Consider the following 19623-nt stretch of genomic DNA (forward strand, 5'->3'; position numbering starts at 1 on the left):
AAAAGGATTATTTTATATTTGGACAAGGAATTAAAAATATTTCAAGTGAAATTATCTGAGATTTCTGAGTCGGCAAAACTCTACTAAAAATGTCACAAGAGCACATAATTACTTTCTCCCTTTCACATTTTTCTTACCAGACTCTTCTGTTTCACTTATTGGCTCAAATTCATAGAAACCACCTATGTCTGTCAAATTATTCTGGTGCCTCTGTAAAGTCTGAAGGCTGTTCTGTGCTTGTCCTGGCATAGTTCATAACCACACGGATTACATATTTTTTTTAAATATAGAAGATGTCTAAGGATAGACAGCTGCAATTCAGCAGCTGGAGTCTATCCTACTAAATGTGATGGCTCTGCACTGCTCCCCACCATCCCTCATATGAAGCATTCCAGTTGTGGTAAAGAATCAGAAGCCTAACTTGAGCAGATGTGGCAAAATAGCCTACAGAAATTTTACTAACTGTAATAAAAATTTGTTTAATTCGATCTTTTGTTCTGTGTTTTTGACCCAACTATGAATTTCCTTCTGTTGAATATGCCTTCCACTTTTCTTGTCCCCACTCCACCAGCATTCCCTTCCTACATGTTGATCCCTCTTTTCTTTGAGCCCAGCCTTGCTTTGTCTTACAAGCAGACTGTGTATGAGCTCAACTGAGGGCTAGCAATAAATCTCAACAAGAAAAAAGTACAACCATTTACACTGTCCAAGGAGAAACAGCAAGCACCACACTGGATTCACTGATGGGTCCTTCTTTCCTTTCTACCAGTGTTGAAGGTGAGGCAGCAGAAGATTCCTGACTAATTTCTCCTTAGGAAGCCAGCACTGGCATGTCAGCCACTTTAAACTGCTTTCATTCCACTGGAGAGACTTTGGCATCTCAGGATTAAGACTGTTGTTAAACTGAACTCTAATTAGAAGTGTTCATCTCTCCAGGCAATACAGAAGGAGCCTAAATGGGCTTGATCCTAACCTAACTGCAAAGAAAAAAATGCATAAAGAAAAATGGAGAAATTTGGCCCTATGCCTTCTGCACATTGATGGAGATGACTTTCATCAGCTCCATCTAATAGAGTGGTCCACAGCAGGTACTTTCCTAAATGTGCCTCTGCCTCTGGTAGAGGCAGCCAGCCCATGGTAACCCCAAAGCTACATTAAGAGTTGTTATTTGCAAACTGTTAGAAGGAACATTTTCAGAATTGTTAAATCAGTAATGTTAATATCTTGGGAAAAGAAATGGAAGTCCCAGCAATGCCAGAGGAGGTGTGCACACATCTGAGAAAGGGCTAAGCATGCACTGGTAGGGCATCCATAGATGAACAGCTTTAAATACATGAAATAACGAATTAAGAAGAAGGATTAGGTGCAAAACTCATCGACGAGAAAGCTCACCAAATTCTTTCAAATTTTTAGACAAAACTGTCATAAGAAGAACATGGAAGATGTGAGGGAGAAAAGAAAGACTTCTTAAAAAGGAACTAAGGAAAGTTCTGTTCAGGTTTATAGGGCACAGAAAACTAAATAGGAAGACAGTCTTCAAGCCACTAAGCTTGAGTTTGGGAATATTATACCTCCTCTCTTCATATGCATATTTACTATAGCTTTTAGGCAGTAAATGCTATAGTAAAGATCAATGACTTTAGAAAAACACATGCAAAGACTTTGCAAAAGATCAAGACACAGATGATATAATGATTCAATTTTAGTATCTTGGTAACAGCTAAAACTTGATCACCTTAGGGTTTTGGGCTAAGAGGAACTTAACCGCTTCCAACTTAGAAAGAAAAGTAAACAAAATCACAAGAAAACAAAAGCAAAACATTTTTAAAAAGTGAAGAGCAGGATAATTATGCAGACATCAATATGCATCCATACCTAAATGCACTGACGCCAATAAGCACTCATATATTTAGAAAGATTCCTTTCTCAAATACAGCGCACACACATGACCTCATGTATATAAATGCATATGGCAGCTGTATTTTCTTCCCTACTTGCAGCAAATGTCTGAAAAAGACAACACTGCATAACATTTTCTTCAGGCACACACTCATGCAGAAAAGCAACAGAGGCCTAGCAAATTGTAGTAAAATTTAGCATTGCACATGGAAGATCAGTCCCATCAAGTGCTTCAAGAGAACTAAAACCAACCACATCCCAAAGAAGTCTGAAACAAAACCACCAGATACCACTGCCAAATCACAACTGCTTCTTCCTGCATTACTAAGAAACACATCTGCAACCTTGGACTTTCTCTCTGACAGACTTCATACTTCTACCATCTACTAATGACTGACATGCTTGATCTGTTAAAAAGATGGATTTTAACTTTTTTTTAATAATGAGAAAATTATTTTTCACCCCTCATTTCCGAAAACAGCTGGAGCAGTTTGGCATAAATGTCAAAAAATAGCTCAACCAGTAAAGGACTGCCAAATTCCACCAAGAAAGGTAAAATGAGTGGGAAAAAGAATAAGCCACTGAAAATCTTTTCTTAAAATGGAAACACTTGTGCAATTTCAACTCTCCATAGCAAGCATTATTACATCCTCTGGAATCAAGAACTCAAAAGCTCTCTTTTGAGTAGACAGCTGGGTTATGGTTAGAAGGCCTCTTGATTTCAGTCTTATTTAAGAAAAATCAAAGGGGTTTATCTTAATGAGTACACAGCTTAAAAGCACCAGGTTCTTGTTTACCAAAAAGATTTATCCATACCCTGCAAGTTTTAACACACTTTACAAATAAATACAAACAACTTCTATTCCAGATAAGCTTTAAAACTGTTACTGATCCTCTTTTTTCTTTAGTCTATTTTCTGTTAAAATCTGTCCAAGATATGTCACAGGCTCAGGATTAAGAAATAATAATAATAAAAAAAAAAATCAACAACTACACAAAAAAAAATCCAATTCAATCCCCTTTCAACTTACAAAAACGTGCCTCATAGGGACCATAAAATCCATGTAATTACCTGCTGCAGGATCTGTAACTGCTTGACTGGTGATGCCAGATGGCGGTTCTTGAAGCTGGTATGTTGCATTTGTGGAGGGTGTCGTAGGGCTGGTGTTGCTGTTTGTCATGTAATGTGAAGGGTATGGTGAGCTATTATAATACTGTGCATATTGGCCCTGGCCAAAACTGGGATAAGAGGGATATTCCTGCAAGACAAAAAAGCAACTGAGCAGTCCATCAAAGCTTTGCTACTTTTTAGTATAAATTACAAAATATAACTACAAACACATGTCAGACTTTGAGCACGGATGCTCCCTGGACTGGATGCTGTAGGACCTAAAACGGTGAGGCAGTAAAACGAAATCTAAATTACACATAATTTAGTATGTCTTCTCATACAAGCAGTTTATTAGACACCCTGCTGAAGATGTGTGAATAAGAACATCAACCTCTGACAATTAGTTCTAAGATGACAGATTGAAGAAAAACTTTAGTTTAACTTGAAAGATGACAATTTCTTTCAACAAGCTATTTAAGTGCTACATTTTTTTATTGGATGAGAATTCTAAGTTTGCCAAAGTTTGCTGAGCTCCTATTTACAAATTTACCTGCTGTGAACTATTAAATCCAGTAGAATTTGTGAGTGAATTATTTCCTGCATATATTCCTGATGATGTTGTAAAACTGCTGCCTGAAATGAAATGAAAAATTATGTGAATTACTAAAACAAAGTATTGGAAAACAACTTCTATCACACAATTATATCATAACATTATGGCATATTTGTAATATTTCCCATATGTTGACCGATTCAGCTCTATAACATAGAAAGTGATAATTCATAGTTCTTACACTCTGTGTTTCATTATTGCAATAAAAAAATACCCTTGAAATTTAGACTGGAATTTTGGACCCACCTCAGGTCTGATTGAAAATTTGATTATCGCACCTCTCTGAATAACACCCAGCACTGTGGAAGTAATGAGGGTTTCTTTGCTTCTTTTTTTTTTCCCTTTTTTTTTTTCTTTTTTTTTTTTTTTGTTGAACAATAAGGGCAAGCCTTGTCCCAAGAGACACCATCACCCCTCATAAAAACCTGGCACCTGTTTCTCCTGCAACCTTTGAGAACTGTGTCCTCTTCCCTCCCCGAGCCTCAGCCCCTGACAGGAGCAGCAAAAGCCATAACTCCCTGCTCCAAACAGCTCGGTCGACTGCAAAGCCATTAGGACTCACTAATCGATCAGAGACAGCCTTGGGCTGCAAACCTTTCCTCTTTTGACAGAGCGTGCTGGGCATGACACAAAAGACAAAAAAGTACCTCTCTGAAAAGGGAGACCCAAGATGGAATTTAGCCCAGAGACTGAATTACTGCCTTCATCTCCCTCCTCCAGCTTTCATGATCCACCAAAAATAGACAGATGGGGCTCTCGTTTAAAACCCAACCTGAAAAGCTGTTCCTCTAAAAGGGCAGCAACCCCCTTTCAGCTGTTTTGCCCTCGCTGGCTGTAACCCAGGAGTGACACAGCCACCAGCTGAGACATATGGACGCACAGGGTGAAGCTACATAAGCCACCACAAAGTCTGTAATGAGGCAACCTATTGAACTCATCCATCAGGAGAGCAAGTCAGCGCAGGTTATTAAAGTGCACAGGTTGTTTACAGCCTCTCTCACCATCAAAATCTGCCTCAGTGCAAAGATATACTTTGAGGCCTTGGGAGCAAAACTTGCAGGTGAGCAAAGGAGACAAGGAGGGATGAAAACCAACAGGGAGTCAGGCACACAGATGCACCAATCTTCTGATGTACCCAACACAACCCAATTAGCAACTGAATCCAAAAAGAGGTTACTCACTGGGAGAAGCAACATTTCTTGCAACTCCCAAGAGGACAGAATGCAGACGGGTCCATACTTACTACAACCCCTGAAGGACATTTGTGAGCTATTTAGTTTTCTTAAACAAAATACCACCAAACCAAGAGGTATTGTAGCTATGAGAAGTCAGAAGGAAAAATATTTGAATGTTTTGACTGCAAAAGTTACTAAAATCACATACAAGTGAAGTCTCAAAGAAGTAGATGAGAAGTCCAACAGCAGTGGGAGTAAAGGATGAAGCTTAAACTTAATGTATGAAATGACTATAAACATTTATCGTCTATCTTCTACTAGTGCAAAATCCCTGATTCTTGGTAGATGCTATTAATCCTGTGAACTAAAATCAGATTACTTCAGCAGAAGAGTTGACATCCAAGTTTAGCAGATAGTACAGATAAACAGTACTAATGAGAAAAACATGTTGTTTTAAATTTAATTTAAAATTGGAAAGCAGATGTTATTTTTTTTATTGTGACAAATACAAAAGCCAAAATACAGCTGAAAAATATTTTAAATTGCAAAACTTTGAAATAATATTTTATTTCTAATAGTGTTCTGGCTGGAAAAATATAAGTCACTGTGTCTCTTCTTATTTCTATAGGGTTTTTGGAAGATGCAGTAATACATTCAAACCCAGGTTTTAAAGGTGCACAGTTTGAGCCACTCTAAAAAGATTTTAAAGGCCTCTCATAGTTATAAGTAGAAAAAAACCCAGACTTTGTTTGAGGAATACATTATCTTTCCTCAGAAGGTTTGGAAGATAATTTGCAAGAGCAAATGAGAAAAGTAATTACATGCCAGCCAGCATCTCTCCCTCTCAGACAAAGACACACACACACTAACATGCAGATCTCTCTTTCATCTCATGGTCAGCACTGGCTTCTATGGAGGAGGGGTAAGGGTCTCCTAGACCGTAACAAACATGAAGCAGGTTTCTCAGAATCAGTTCTGTGGGCCACCCAGAACTACTGGCCTGAAGTTGTTTTTAAAATACTCATGATTTTGCAAATTGTTTTTTAAATATTCAGCCATAACATGGCATAGAGCCGCTATCCTGCCTTAGCTGAACAAACACAAAAATAAGAATCACTACAAAACATGTGAGATTTACTGCCCTAAACTGGCCGGCTACGTAGCTTTAAAATGTGATAAAAGCTGTAAATTGCAGGTCAAAGGTCTATTTTGCAAAGAGCTCTGACCCACATTAAAGCTGGGAATCCCAGTCAGCATCGGAAGGCGGCCGGACCCTGCTGGGACTAGGGCGCGCTCCAGGTGCGGGGCGCGCCCTGTGCCGCCGCAGGCACGGGATAAGGTCCTCCCCCGTGTATTGGCCACAGAAGCCCATTTGCTTCCCTAGCTCAGTCTCCTTGCCATGGGCTGTGTCTATCATCAGGGTATGTGGCAGAAGTTTAGTGTAGCTCTCTTGGGAAAGCCTTAGACGGCCAGATGGGCTATTTAAACTCAAGGTTTCTTCCGTTTGCTTACAGTGTTTAAAAATCCTTGGCAAACTCCCCCTTGTTGTCCTAGTAACTGCTTAGCCATCCAGCACAATATTTTTATACTGTATAATAATAACCAAATACCTTAACGTTTACTTTTTTACGGTTGAATTCCCAAACCAATGGGATAGTTATTCTCGATCATCACAGCCTTGGTAACTAAAACAATGGTAGTGCTCATCACAGGTCTAGCACCCTTCCAGTGGTAGGGTACTCTAGTGGAGGGTACAAGACATGCTTTTTATCACAATCAAAAGAGACCCAAACAAGACATTTGCAAATGGAGCTCTTTCCTTGCTGTTTCCCCCAGCCCTTCTCCACTCCATTTATCCTCACTGTGCAATACCTATAAATCTGCCAGTATAGGAACAACGGCCCATTCCCACAGCTATTAGTCATGTAAGTGGTCTTTCAACATCTATGAAGCAACTTATATGAAAAACAGCTTAAGGAACACACTCGTTAAATAAAGTAAGGCGGGGGGAGAGGGGAGTGAGGAGATGCGTGGCAGAACCGCCTGAGTCCTCTTCTCACCCTTTCCCCTGCGCACACTCCCTTATTGAGATTATAAATTTGTGACAAACAAAAATCCAATTATCAGAATAAACTTAGCAAGGAGTCACAAGCAGCAATTCTCCTTATAATTTTCATAAGTTGGCAGCCACTCCCCCCACTATTGTTCGATGACTAATGACACTGTAATTTTAGCAGGGTCAGGAAAAGCACTGGGTTTAATTGGCTGCACACGCACCGCGAGGCAGCGTCTCTACATTGCAGGGAGACTTTCATCCCAGGGAGAGGAACCAGAATTAACTCCAAAGCTTTGGAGCGCGAGGTAACCCGTCAGGGAACACGAGCAGGACAACTGCAAGGCCGCTAGGAAATCCCCTTTGCCGCAGGCAAGAATGCCAGCAGGGCCCCGAGCCGCTGTCATGTAACACTTGGTTGTGGAGTAGGTTGTGGGATCCATTATCTCCATTTAGCAGCTCAGCAGCTGCACGCAGGAGATGAAGAACAGCTATTGCAGGCTATGACAAGGCTGAGGCTGCAGCCTGCCCATATACTGCTAGAGGGAAAAGGGAGAATAAACTCATTTTCCTCTCTGGAGGTTTCTGCACAAACAACTGAACAGCAGCAGCACTAACCCCGTCTTGTGTCATGAGAATCAATTTTGTCCTTAAATAATAGCTGAAATTATGAATAGGTTCTCCTTCCAAAATTAAAACAGGAAAGAGAAACAAATGTTCCTGTTTACTTTTAACAGCTGTTCAATCAAAAGAAGAATTAAGTCAATTTAGAGTTGTTTCAAATACACAAGTTTACTTAATGAAAATATTACAAAGACATATATTCACATGTGTAGTATAGACATATATTGTCAAATATTTAACTGCAAGAAAGACCTGTTCAGAAATGTGATTCTTTTTTACTTAGCAACTAACAATTCCTCCAGTCTTTTCATTTGAAATATTCTCCTTATTTCCATTCTTATGGTCTCTAAGGTTTCTGTAGAAGACCAGTCCTTCCCTCACCCTGCTAAACACATTGTGCTGTTTATGAGCACAACAGAAAGGACACACACACCACAGGGACACTCCAAGTCTGACCTGTGGCTCTTCTGCCCAAGCCAGATTGTTAGTGATCCACTGACTTCCACAGGTGTGCAGATCTCAGCCCAAGCACAGCACAGCTCGAGCACAACCCAGGCTAAGACCCCACTCCCCCCTAAGCCCTGCAGACAATTCCATCATTAAATCAATGCTTCTGATCCTTTTCTTATTAGAGCTTCACAACTGGGTCATCTTTAACATATTTCTTTTTGCAGAATATTTTAAGATCCCTGCCTCTCAAAGTATACAGCTGAAATGCTTTCCAAGATGTTACTCTTCCATCTCTTGACAACTGTCACCCTTTGCTGACCTTGACAATTCTACTGTGACACAAATTCTGATTGTGATTCTGATTGTGATTCTGCTTGACAATTCTGATTGTGATACAAATTTTGCATATAGCAAAAAAAAAAAAAAAAAAAAAAAAAAAAAAAAGCAATACCCTTTATGGCAGACTCTGTGCAGTCTATTGACAGAGTCCTAGCTTTGCACTACTAATGCCAACATTCACATTACTTACAGCTTTCACTTAAAATTTTCCAAGCACTCTCTATATCCTATGCTGCTCCCTCTTCCCTCCCACTATTGAATGAGTTTCCAATAGACATCTGCAAAACTATTTCCCTGTCCTCCCTAAAATCCCTTTTTATTGACATCACTCTGCTTGAGATCTTACAAAAAAACACCTTTACAGCTGTTAGATAACCAGTATGGGGTGCCAGCTGTTTATTATATATAAACAGTGTCAGCTTTATTGTTTCATTAGGCTCTTCTAGCCTGTGTGTTTAATTTTAGCCTCCAACTTCTATGGACTATATTTTTATTTGCCTGTAGAAGTTAACACAACAGGATCCCAGTATATGACTGTGGCATGAAGGCATTACTGCTATAGAAATTATAGGCAGCACAGACATGATTTTTCAATCATACTATTTCCTAGCAACTGTGAATTATCAGTTCCTTAAAAGTTGAAATGTTGATTCAGAAGTTCATTTTAGCTGCTGCTGGCAAGGATTTTAAGCTTCCTCCTATAGAGAGGTAGGATTTTTGGATGGGGGAAGGTGGTGTGGAGGTGTGTTTGCTTGAGTTCTTTTGTGTAGCTGCCTGCAGAAAGCAAAACCAGTAACCTTGTTTGGTTATATTTACTCTGATGAGGAGAAGATCATCACTATTCAGCATGCAGATGAAAATCCATGCGCTACTCTGGTCCTGTCCCTCGTGCTTGTCAGAGCACACTATAAATCAGCAATATTTGAGATGTCAGATGGTCACTTCTGCCCTATGGAGCTACTCAACACGCAGGTCAAAAGGAGATTTAAAAAATGCAACAAAAAACACCTCTCTTGTGTCTGAGCAAAGGACTGGATCAATATATTCTTAAAGCTGTGGAACAAAAGCAAAATCTTATTCACTCAGTCTCTGAAAGCACTTTTGCCTCAAGATATTTTATGGAGTGTTTACTTGGTGGCACACAGTCTGGACTGAGCTTGATAATATACAAAGGTGCTAAACTTGTAAGAAAATATGGTCCATTTCTGTGATTGATGACTTATTTCAACAATTCCAAAATCTGCAACACACCTGATATCTACTGCCAAATTCAGGGGTGAAAAGGCCTGCAGCAGACATCCCAAATTAGCTATTTCTGGTAAACAAAGATTTTTTAAAATATCCGTTACGTGTTGAACAATCCAGAACCAGGCACACCCAGTGACTTCTCAATACAGAACAGGGAAAAGGCATTGGGAGAACAAGGTGGAAACACATTAAATAAACTAAACAGGCAAGTACAGCTACAAAATATAATTGATAATAATAGCCTGCACATACAAAGACTTACAGCTTTTAAATAGACTTCAAAGAAACAGACTTCAATCATTACTTAGCTACCTCCACAGCTGCAGTAGGTATTTTTATCTTCTCCCTCCTCGAACATGCTCAGGTGTCAAATTATATTTGGCACTTCCTAAATTCATAATCCTGTCACGTTTTACAGGACTAGCTTTGTCTCATTCACTATTTGCTAAACTATTGCTATTCAGAGATACATTTTTTTTACTGTTACAACACTAGAATACTTCACTGTTTAAAATTTAATGAAGCAAGGGTTCTTCTAAACTGCTGAGAGCTGGCCTGTTGCTCTCTCAGCAATCATCATTTCATCTCCTACTGCAATAAAATCAGAGTTAAGTGCTCAAGCAAAGATTCATTTTTGTTCTAGGAATATAACAAAATAAGGAGAAAAAAAAACCACCACAGCATTAGCTACATGCTACATCCAATTAATGGTAATATCTGTTTATACAGACCTTGCATCTGGTAGCTATAGGGAGCCTGTCCAGGTTGAGGTGTGCTAAAGCTGGCACCGTAGCTTAGAAATCCTGTCTGTCCAGGTGACTGTGACTGTGCCAATCCACCTTCTGTCTTGATGCCTGCCCACAATGCACCTAAATCAGTTAGTGACAGCAAATCTATTTGTTCATATTCAAACAGGGATGGAAAATAAAATCACTTAATTAACAGCCATTTCAACATATACCTACTATTGCCTGAGAGAACAAATATTGAGAGCATGCACAAATTAATAGGGCAAGGGCAGTCTAAAAGCACACTGAAAACTGAAGTTCACCAGGGAGAGGTTGAATTCAAAACTGTGTTTCCAATAACTGCAAAAGAAATTTATACATGAACAGGAAGTTGCATTATTCCTTTTTTCCTTTCCTGCCAGAGGCAAATTTTTCCATATATTCATGACATTACGCAGAGGTAGATTAGCAACTTTATATTAATTTAATGAAGCATAGCATAGCCAAGCTCTCCTGCCATCTACCCATTAATGACATAAATGAAAATTGCATTGTATATTATTCTTACATGAAAATTACACAGCTCCAAGAATGGTTTTGTTAAGAATTAGAGGTGGATAAAGAGAACTAGCAGTATTAAGTGCAATGATGATTTTTCAAAGGTAATTAAACACTAATTCAGTTCTTAACAAATAAGCACCTAAGAGACAGGAACTATTCCTGAAGCAATCTCCTGAACTGAGAAAAACATAGCAGAGTCATTAATCTGCACTGATGGAGAAATCCATTATATACCACATTACTCTCTCCTTTCTAAATTTAGTTATAAAATAATCCAAAGTCTGATCAGTAAATGCTGCCCAGTTTCAGTTCTTCTTCCCTCAATTTGTAAGGCAACGAGCAAGCAAATATCAGCAAGCAAAATACTGAGGAAATGCACACAATTCTGCCCCTATCTCTTAGTTTGAATTATAACGTTGTCCCAACATGAACTACCATTTAAAAATAATTATAGCCAATGTAATGGAAAAGTGATACAATATTCTTAGGTTTCACTGTGGCATTCAGTGATACCTCATTGTTCAGAAACCAACAATATTTGAACTGAATTAACTAAGTGTGAATTAGTAACATTCCTTTGAAAATTACTGTTAATCTAAGTCCATTTCCTGGTTGGATTTTTCTTTAGACAATATCCAACAAGGTTTCAAGGTAGGAGAGGGCTCAGAAGTTACTGTGTTGGCAGAACTTCAATACCTCCCTATATACAAATGGCAGCATATTTTCTACCATCTAAGTAATTATTTTTCAACTGTTGTCATTAATTAACCTCAATTCCTTCTGCCAGACCTTCTAACTGTTGAGCTAAACCTGTTTGCTTGTTTTTCCCTGATGCTTACTTGATTCTTCTGTTTCATGTTACAATTAAGCAGTTCAAATGACAAATCTTGACACCTCATTTCCAAGGGGAAACTCCTGCTGTGGATGGTTTGGTATCAACAATCCCTATTTGTTGTCTGTTTAAGGGCTTAAGAAATGCTGATTAAATATGGCTTAGAGAACGTTTAACTAAATCAAGCATTAAATTTCTCATCTAAATTTCCTTTAACAGCCTGATCCAACTCTCCATCTCAGATGGAGCAGGAGATGATCAAAAGCAGCACTAGGAGGATGCCACTTGAGTGAAGACAACTTGGCACTGACATGCCCTTCTGCAAACCTCCATGCTATGAAGAGCTTTCATCTCCTGAGGCTTACTCTCACACTTGTTCTCATCCACAAAGCCTTCCCTCATCAAGCCTTGATGCTCCCTTCTCCCAGGTTTAATGTACTCAAGGAAGTGGGAAGGGACAGTGACACAAGAGGACTGCCAGGGTCTGGAAGGTAAAGAAGTTGGTAAGCAAAGCCTTTGCTAGATGCTAGTGCTGGAGCAGGCAGGAGGAAAGAGCTTCAGGAAATTCTCCAGCCTCCTCAGAGGCTTTGCAGATGAAGCAGAGCCAGGAGCCCCAGGGCAGCAGCTGTCAATGGCATTCCCCTCCACCCCCCTTCCTGCCTGCATGGCTGCATGGCTGTGGAGGTGGGGAACTGCAAAAATGAAGAGGCTAGAGGTACAGTTGAGACAGCACCTTCCCAAACTCCACTCTAGAGAGAAAACCTGAGGCAGGCTGGTACAGGAATTCACAAATTATCTTTCTTCCAGTAGACCCAGAGTAAAGAAACAAAAAGAAAGAGGCCTCAGCTCAGTTTTCCCTTTCACATAAGCCTAAGTCGTCTCCCTTTATACTGCTGTAAGATTTCTGCCTGGATGAAAGACAAGACAGAGGGTACATGGGGTCTAAACTGCAGATCAAAGAGTAGAATTTTGGCTCTAAGCAAAGCTTCAGCTCTTGCCTATTGCAAATGAGTGTCCTAATGCTCCCCAATTTCATTTGGGCGCATAGATTATATGGCATGCCTTAACTATGCAAAAAATACATGTTAAGTCCTAAAACTTTTTAATAGTTATTTGCTTTTAAATATTACTCCTATAAAGTACATCAGCAAGGAGCACCTTAGCACCAGCCACAAGGCACAAGCCTGAAAAGAACGAAACACAAAAAAATTCTCTTGGCTCCAGAGCTGAGGATTTCAGTGGTCAAAAGTAGTTCTGCAATGTAAAACATTGCAAATTTATCTGAAGTTCTAGGCATGGGGGATGGACTAGGCAAAAAACCAAACCAAAACAAAAGAGCAGGCAAGCATGTTAACCCCCACAAGCAGTTGCCAAGTAAAGCAACTCTCAATTACAGCTCCGACGACAGTGAGACAGCTCAACTCAAGTAGTGAAATCAAGGCCTGGCTGAAGTCAGTGGGAATTTAAGAACTGACTTCACTGAGGTCAGGATTTATTCCAGAAGAACCAAGCAAAAAACAAAAAAGTCACTGTTTGGGCTGCCCAAGCCTAGCAGTCAGCCAAGTATGAACATGAGGTGTCCACAGGAGAAACAGGTCAAAAACAAAAGCAGGGTGGGGAAAAGGACTGTCTGTTGTCATCCCCCGATCCAGGTGGAATTAGCAGACAAGCTCTCATTAGCAACAGGAGCTCTCATGCGTGTGTGTGTATGTGGGTGTGGGTGTGCATGTGTCCAAGACACCCCATCTCATAGTGTAAGTTTAAAATATGTACATTTGAACTGAAACTGAAATATCCAATTTATACTTAAAAACCTATTTTAAAGTAAGGGGGAAAAGAATGTATTTTACCTAGTGTTCACCATAATCTGCCATAGGATATACCTGAGATCCAGTGGATTTTCAACTTGCAGACTTCAAGATGAGAGATTCACCAGTTCTGCACTTAAAACTTTTAATACTTTTAAAGTGAACAGCCTATATGGCGAGTTCTGTCCTTTTGGTATAAAACTTATATTATCTGAACATATTTTTTACAAAATATACTGCTCAAAGCATGTGGATTGTATATTTTTAATATATTCCCCCAGAGAAATATAAGACCTATTTTCTAATAATGCATCCTTGCTGCTGCACTGCTATGTGGTCTGCCAGCAGACAGTCTGGCAGGAAAATGGTCTCACCCATGGCAGCTTGTTTTTAAATTAAATTTTTTGGGAAATATTTGCTACTTAGTACTATCTCCTTCATCAGGCAGACAGAGCTTTAGTGGTAATTTACCTCAATTTTCACCTCCAGGGAGTTTTAAAACATTGGAAAGAGAGGGTTTTTTGATGGAGGCACTTTTGAATCGTTTTTTTTGCCTTCTGAAAATCAGCACAGCCTCGCAGAGGCTCATCTGAGTTCTAGAAATCTGTATCAGCTGAAATTCAGACTTTTACATCCCAATGTAACCTCATGCACTGCTGGGGAGTAGAGCCCTGAGCAAGTCGCCAGGGGCTGGGCCTGTGTCAAGCAAACCCCGAGATCTCTTTTCCCATTTCACTATTGTATTTTTGATGTCACCAACAAGAAGCTAATGATGAGCCTCTCCTCCTGACCCCAAAATGGGCTTATTTTCTTGAGTACCTTTTTAGCTCTTTAATACATAAACTAAGCATCACTTAATCCAAAGTGAGAAAACTAACAGTCGTCCACAAGAAATGCTCTAGAGCACGGCTGTCCCACTAAGCACTAGCGTAAGGGTGACACAGGCTTGCTCTAAAGAACGTTTACCTCAGGAATAAAAGAGCACGGCCGTGATTTCTTACCATAGGAAGGGATTCCGTAGGGCTGGCCGGGCTGGGGGTAAGTGGCATAGGCTGTAGCTTGCTGCATTCCCGCCGTAAACTGCGTCTGCCCATAGGCAGCCATCGTTTGTGAAGACGGGGTAGGGAGAATATGTGGGTAGGGTCTGCTATTGATTACAAGTGACAGAAAATAGGACAGACACTGCATTAGACAGACATGCACGTAGTTATTTTTAGCCTTATTATAATCCTGCTGCTTCATTAACACATAATCATAGGCTATGCTAGACAATGCAAGCTTTAAGAGACAAAATAAGAAAAAAATAATAATATAATAATAAAGAAACAATAAGAAATCAATAATAAAATAGTAAGTGAAATAAGAACTTTACAAATATTTTTCAAATACATTCTTAGCATTAAAAAAAAAATTTCCCTAGAAGCTGCTGCAGTTTAAATTATGACTTAACAGATGGACTCAATTATATATTTTAAATGAGGTTGAAATCTGCCTATTCCAGTTATTATTATTACTACTACTATTATTATTATTTTAAAAAGATATCATACTTGGAAGGGTAAATCTGTGGTGGGGAGAACTGGTGTGTTTGTCTTGGGCTGAAACCACTGCTTCCAATTGCTGCACCAAGGAGAAAAGAAAGCATACAGAAGTGTAAATACACACACCAAAGATAAATATTATTTTTCCTAATAGAATTTCAGAGTATTAACAAGATTTTAATTAAATTCAAATCTCATTGATACCTTAGATAGAAAATAATATTTTATGAGGAGCTATACAGGAATGCTTAACATTAAAATCTTGATTGCAAATCTCAATACCAAATTGCCCCTTTGTACAATTCCTGAGCCACAGTTTATTCTTTGGTTGCACACAGGCAACATTTTCAATGCAAACAATCTATTTCCTAATGGAAACATTTCTCTTCATATTTTCAAAGGATTGTTGATATCTCAAGTGCAACTTTTTATTAACTTTTAGAATTTTTAAGACCTACATTTTATGAAGGAGCTTTATGCGTGCCTCAATTGAAAACATATGGCCCGCTTCAGAGCACGTGCCTCTTTAAAAAAAAATTCCTAATACAGACTATGCATTACCTTATTACACTTCTATTTTCTTCCACCTTATCTGCTGTCTAAAATGCTTTCAGCCCTTCAAATCAGTATTGCAGAAGGATGTCCAAGGTGCAGATGCAGTTAGTGAAACAGGCAAGGGGAGGAGGCTGCACGAGCCGCTCCCTGCAGGCGCAGCCCCAGCAGCGCTGCCGACACGGAGCCTTTCCCCAGCACAGCTCACTTCTGTCAGCGTTTCTGGGTGCTGCTGAGAGTGTGGCAGCTCTGCTGGCCTCCTCTGCTCAGGATGATATTCTTGGGAGCCCTTCCCTCTCTGCTTACTGTCTGGGTGTCACTTCTCCTCTAGGTCCCAAGGTGGGTTTGGGAGCCTTTGCCAGGAAAGGGTCAGCAGCAGGTTATGAGACTACTGTAAGATCAGACAGCCCGAGAAACAACAGGCCTTATTGCTAAGTACTTGGAAATAAACAAGGCACACATAATTACCCCTTGCCAGCTACCCCCTTCCTGGCCAGCTACAGGGAAAATCCATCATCTTTACACTCTGGGTGGGAAGCAGGGAGCCTCTTTCTGTGTCTTCTACATCCGATAATTTTTCTTTTCTGTGGCCTGTGAGGCTGCAGATATGCCAAGTGTTACATTCCAACCTTTACTCAGATCACCACAGATGTAAGTAGCTACAATTAGGTACGCACTGTATTTTCTTCTTTCAGAGAATTAAAATACCTTAGAAACCTTTCTTTGGGTTTTCAGGCTTGCTGCTTTCAAACTCAACAGCCTTTACAGAAAATGGAGGCTGTGACAAGACCAAGAAAGGGCTGGCTACCAGGAGTCTGACAGGTTGTCAAATTTTGCTACTACTGAAACGCAATCCCACAATATATTATTAGATCCTTTTCGGATTTGATTTGCACAATAAAACCAATGTTTGAAACACCACAGTTAGTCCACGTGTGTGCAAAACACCTGAGGTTGTTCTCACAGTGTTTGTATCCTGCATGTCAGAAGCTAAGATGCATTTGGCTTCCTCTAAGAAGCCTGACAAAAGAATGAATACTTTGGTAATAATAAATTACAATAAGTGAGGAACACCTACCCCTCAATTAGAATAATAATCACAGAGGCATGTATGTTTACTCACAGAAAATAAAAGTAATTACTCTGGACGAGAATACTCCCTAGTGAGACTCCCACCAAAGACACCAATGGACATTAATAAGCCTGATACTGTAATGCTCCTTACTTGGGGAAAACTCCAGTTGACTTAGACTAAAATTAACAGAAATAGGCATAAGATGTAAAGTACAAAAGGTTTTTTAAGAGAGGTGCACAGGTTTAGATCACATGGGATAAGAAAATAATAAATTAAATATCTGAGCTTAAAAGTTTTGTTTATTCCTTACCTGATCCTGAGAAATTGTCTAAAGACCCGTCTGTGGTAGTAGTAGTAGCGATCTCACTGCTGTTCATTGGTTCTGTTTTAACTATAGAAATATAAACAGAAGATATTCTATATGCTCCTAATATTCTTGCAGGCGCATGCACACACACTCACTACAAACACAAACTCAATAAAGCAAAAATCTGCCAAAAACGTTCTAAATCATGGCTATTGATATTTTGCATTTTATGTACTTGTGTATACAAACTGTGCAAAATACTGGCAGCTATGATTTACACATAAATATAAGATGATCAAGAGGGTTATTCCTGTCCCCAAGGAATAAGAGCCACTGTAACAAACCAGAAGTCCCCATGCAACTCTCTGCACCTGTCCTGATTCCTCTTAATCCTACGGACCCAACAATAAGGATCCACATTTAGATCAGGTCACACAGCATTTATAGGCTTGAAAGACAGCAAATTGAATAAGACAAAAGAGGAAATAATTTTAAAATGTTTTTTTTTTGCTGAGGACTGTTCAGATTTTGTTTCCAATTAAATAATTTTTCAGAGCAAAATTAAGGATTTGTGATGAAGTAAAACACTTTGCATGTGGTGGATTTCTCCGCTCAAAATGAAAACTAACTTTACATTCAACAACCCTGAATAAAAAAAGAGGACACAGTCCTCACCAAATACTTCAAAGAATGCTTTTACATCTTATCCCTCTGTACCCACAACGTAACACAGCTGTCTGAGAGTAAAAAAAGAAGAGACCAAGAGATTATTGCCTGGTTCATGCTGATTCATAATCAATAATCAATTAATGACTTTTAATAAAACCTCAAGTAAATAAACAATTTCTCTTTCTTTCAGTCCAGTGCAAAGTCCGTAATGTTAAGATCAGGACAGTATCCTGATCTAAAGAGCAAGGATGGGGCTGACTTGGCATGGATACAAAATAGGCACCAATAGTGCCTAGTTTGTCTATACATGTGTGTTCAGGAATTACAACCATCACTAGCATTAGCACTTTGGTACCAAGTCTGAAAAGGGTGAGGCAGAGGGACTTCCCTCTTTTCACAAAAACCTTTCCTTTCATTGCCAGTCCACATTGTTATTTCTGCATGTTTTATTTCCTTCACCAAGCCTCCTCCATGGGATTGATTTGTAAGAAATCCCTCAAGATTTTACTAATCGTCCAGTATTTTCTTTTGACTCTCATGCAGGATTTCTGCCTGCTAACTTGGGAGGTCAAAGCTTAGCTGCACACAAAACTCTGCTGTGTCTGCATTAACAAGCAATGCAGTCCATTTAGGAAAGTTTCATGAAGTGAAATGGCTGGGCCAGAGGGCTGCCCCAGTGTCCAGAGGCTGGACATTTTTGAGAGCGGTTATTCAGCTTGAGAACATGAGCTGCATTTCTGCAAAACAGCTTTTTTGAAACAAGTGAAGTCCAAGAGACTCCCTAAGGGGAATTAATGTGGTAAGAAAAGGTGGCCACAAAGTTCACTCCAAAATTGCACTCATGATTTGAACCCTAACTCTAATACAAAGGTATTTCTTAAAAACACAGCATGTAAGTTATTCACCATCCATTTAATGAATAAATACTGAAAGTCTAACATACAGATACAATGAAATATTTATTGCAGAGTGTCTTTCACAAACAATTTTTCAGAAACGCTTTTACAGCATGTTCTACAGTTTGTCAATCTAGATACGAAAAATTATAGGAGCTGTATTGTCTTCTGCTTTTTCTTAAAAGGTTATCAGAGCTACATTTTACAGTCAGACTCATGCTTCTTTCATAGACTACTCCAAGTTTCCCCAGAATTTGCAAGTCTTCTGAACCTAATTTCCATCATGCAATTGTAATTTGGGAATAACAATGAAAGAGACTCCTCTACAGCTGGTATTTGTGGTGGGGGAAAAGAGAGGAAGATAAGACAGATCAACCTAACCTGGAGTAAAGGGTGGAATTTTTCAGTATGTGCTTTCTCCAAACTCTTCCTCTTCTCTATTGGAGAAATAACATTCCATATTCTTCATTTTTTGGATTACTGCAAATTAGCAGCCTGAGGATTATGCTGAACTGCCTCACACAATATAGAGAAGTTTAGTGTCAGTTGTTCTAGATAAAAAGCAGCCCTTCTGAAAAGGACTTGGGATTTCTGGAGGATAAGAAATTAGGTGAGAGCTGGAAACGTCCAGAAAGCCCAACTGCATCCTGGGCTGCATTAAAAGCAGCACAGTCAGTAGGGCAAGGGAGGGGTTTCTGCCCCCTGCTCTGCTCTCTGAGACACTACTGGGAGTACTGCATCCAGCACAGGAAAGACATGGACCTGTTGGAACAAGTTCAGAGGAAGGACACCAAGATGATTAGAGGGGTAAGCACCTCCCCTGCAAGGAAAGGCTTAGAGATTTGGGACTGTTGAACCTAGAAAAGATTTTGTGGTGATCTAATTGTGGCCTTCCAGTACATGAAGGGAGCCCACAAGAAAAATGGAGAAGGACCTTTTACAAGAACATGTCGTGTCAGGAAAAGGGAGAACTGATCCAAAGGAAAGGCATGTTTACACTAGATACCAGAAGACATTCTTTACTCTGAGGGCAGTGAGGCACAGGAACAGGTTGTCCAGGGGAGCTGTGGCTGCCCCATCACTTGAATGTTCAAGGACAGGTTAGATGAGCCTCTGAGCACCTATTTGGATCCTTGTTCAAG

The 19623-nt window shown here is 39.6% G+C and overlaps 1 protein-coding gene across 2 annotated transcripts in view; it reads right to left on the bottom strand.

Moving 5' to 3' along the window:
• The window catches only part of EYA1 (EYA transcriptional coactivator and phosphatase 1), a 158015-nt gene that overhangs the window by 53617 nt on the left and 84775 nt on the right, over positions 1-19623 (bottom strand). For both annotated transcript variants that reach the window (XM_053990742.1, XM_053990753.1), the window contains 6 exons: positions 16920-17000; positions 14992-15061; positions 14443-14588; positions 10244-10381; positions 3561-3643; positions 2972-3158 (listed from right to left, as the gene is read on the bottom strand). In XM_053990742.1, coding sequence (XP_053846717.1) covers positions 2972-3158; positions 3561-3643; positions 10244-10381; positions 14443-14588; positions 14992-15061; positions 16920-17000 — 705 coding nt within the window. The remainder of the gene's footprint in view (positions 1-2971; positions 3159-3560; positions 3644-10243; positions 10382-14442; positions 14589-14991; positions 15062-16919; positions 17001-19623) is intronic.

This window comes from Vidua macroura, chromosome 1 (genome assembly GCF_024509145.1).
Source record: "Vidua macroura isolate BioBank_ID:100142 chromosome 1, ASM2450914v1, whole genome shotgun sequence".
Taxonomy (NCBI): Eukaryota; Metazoa; Chordata; class Aves; order Passeriformes; family Viduidae; genus Vidua; species Vidua macroura.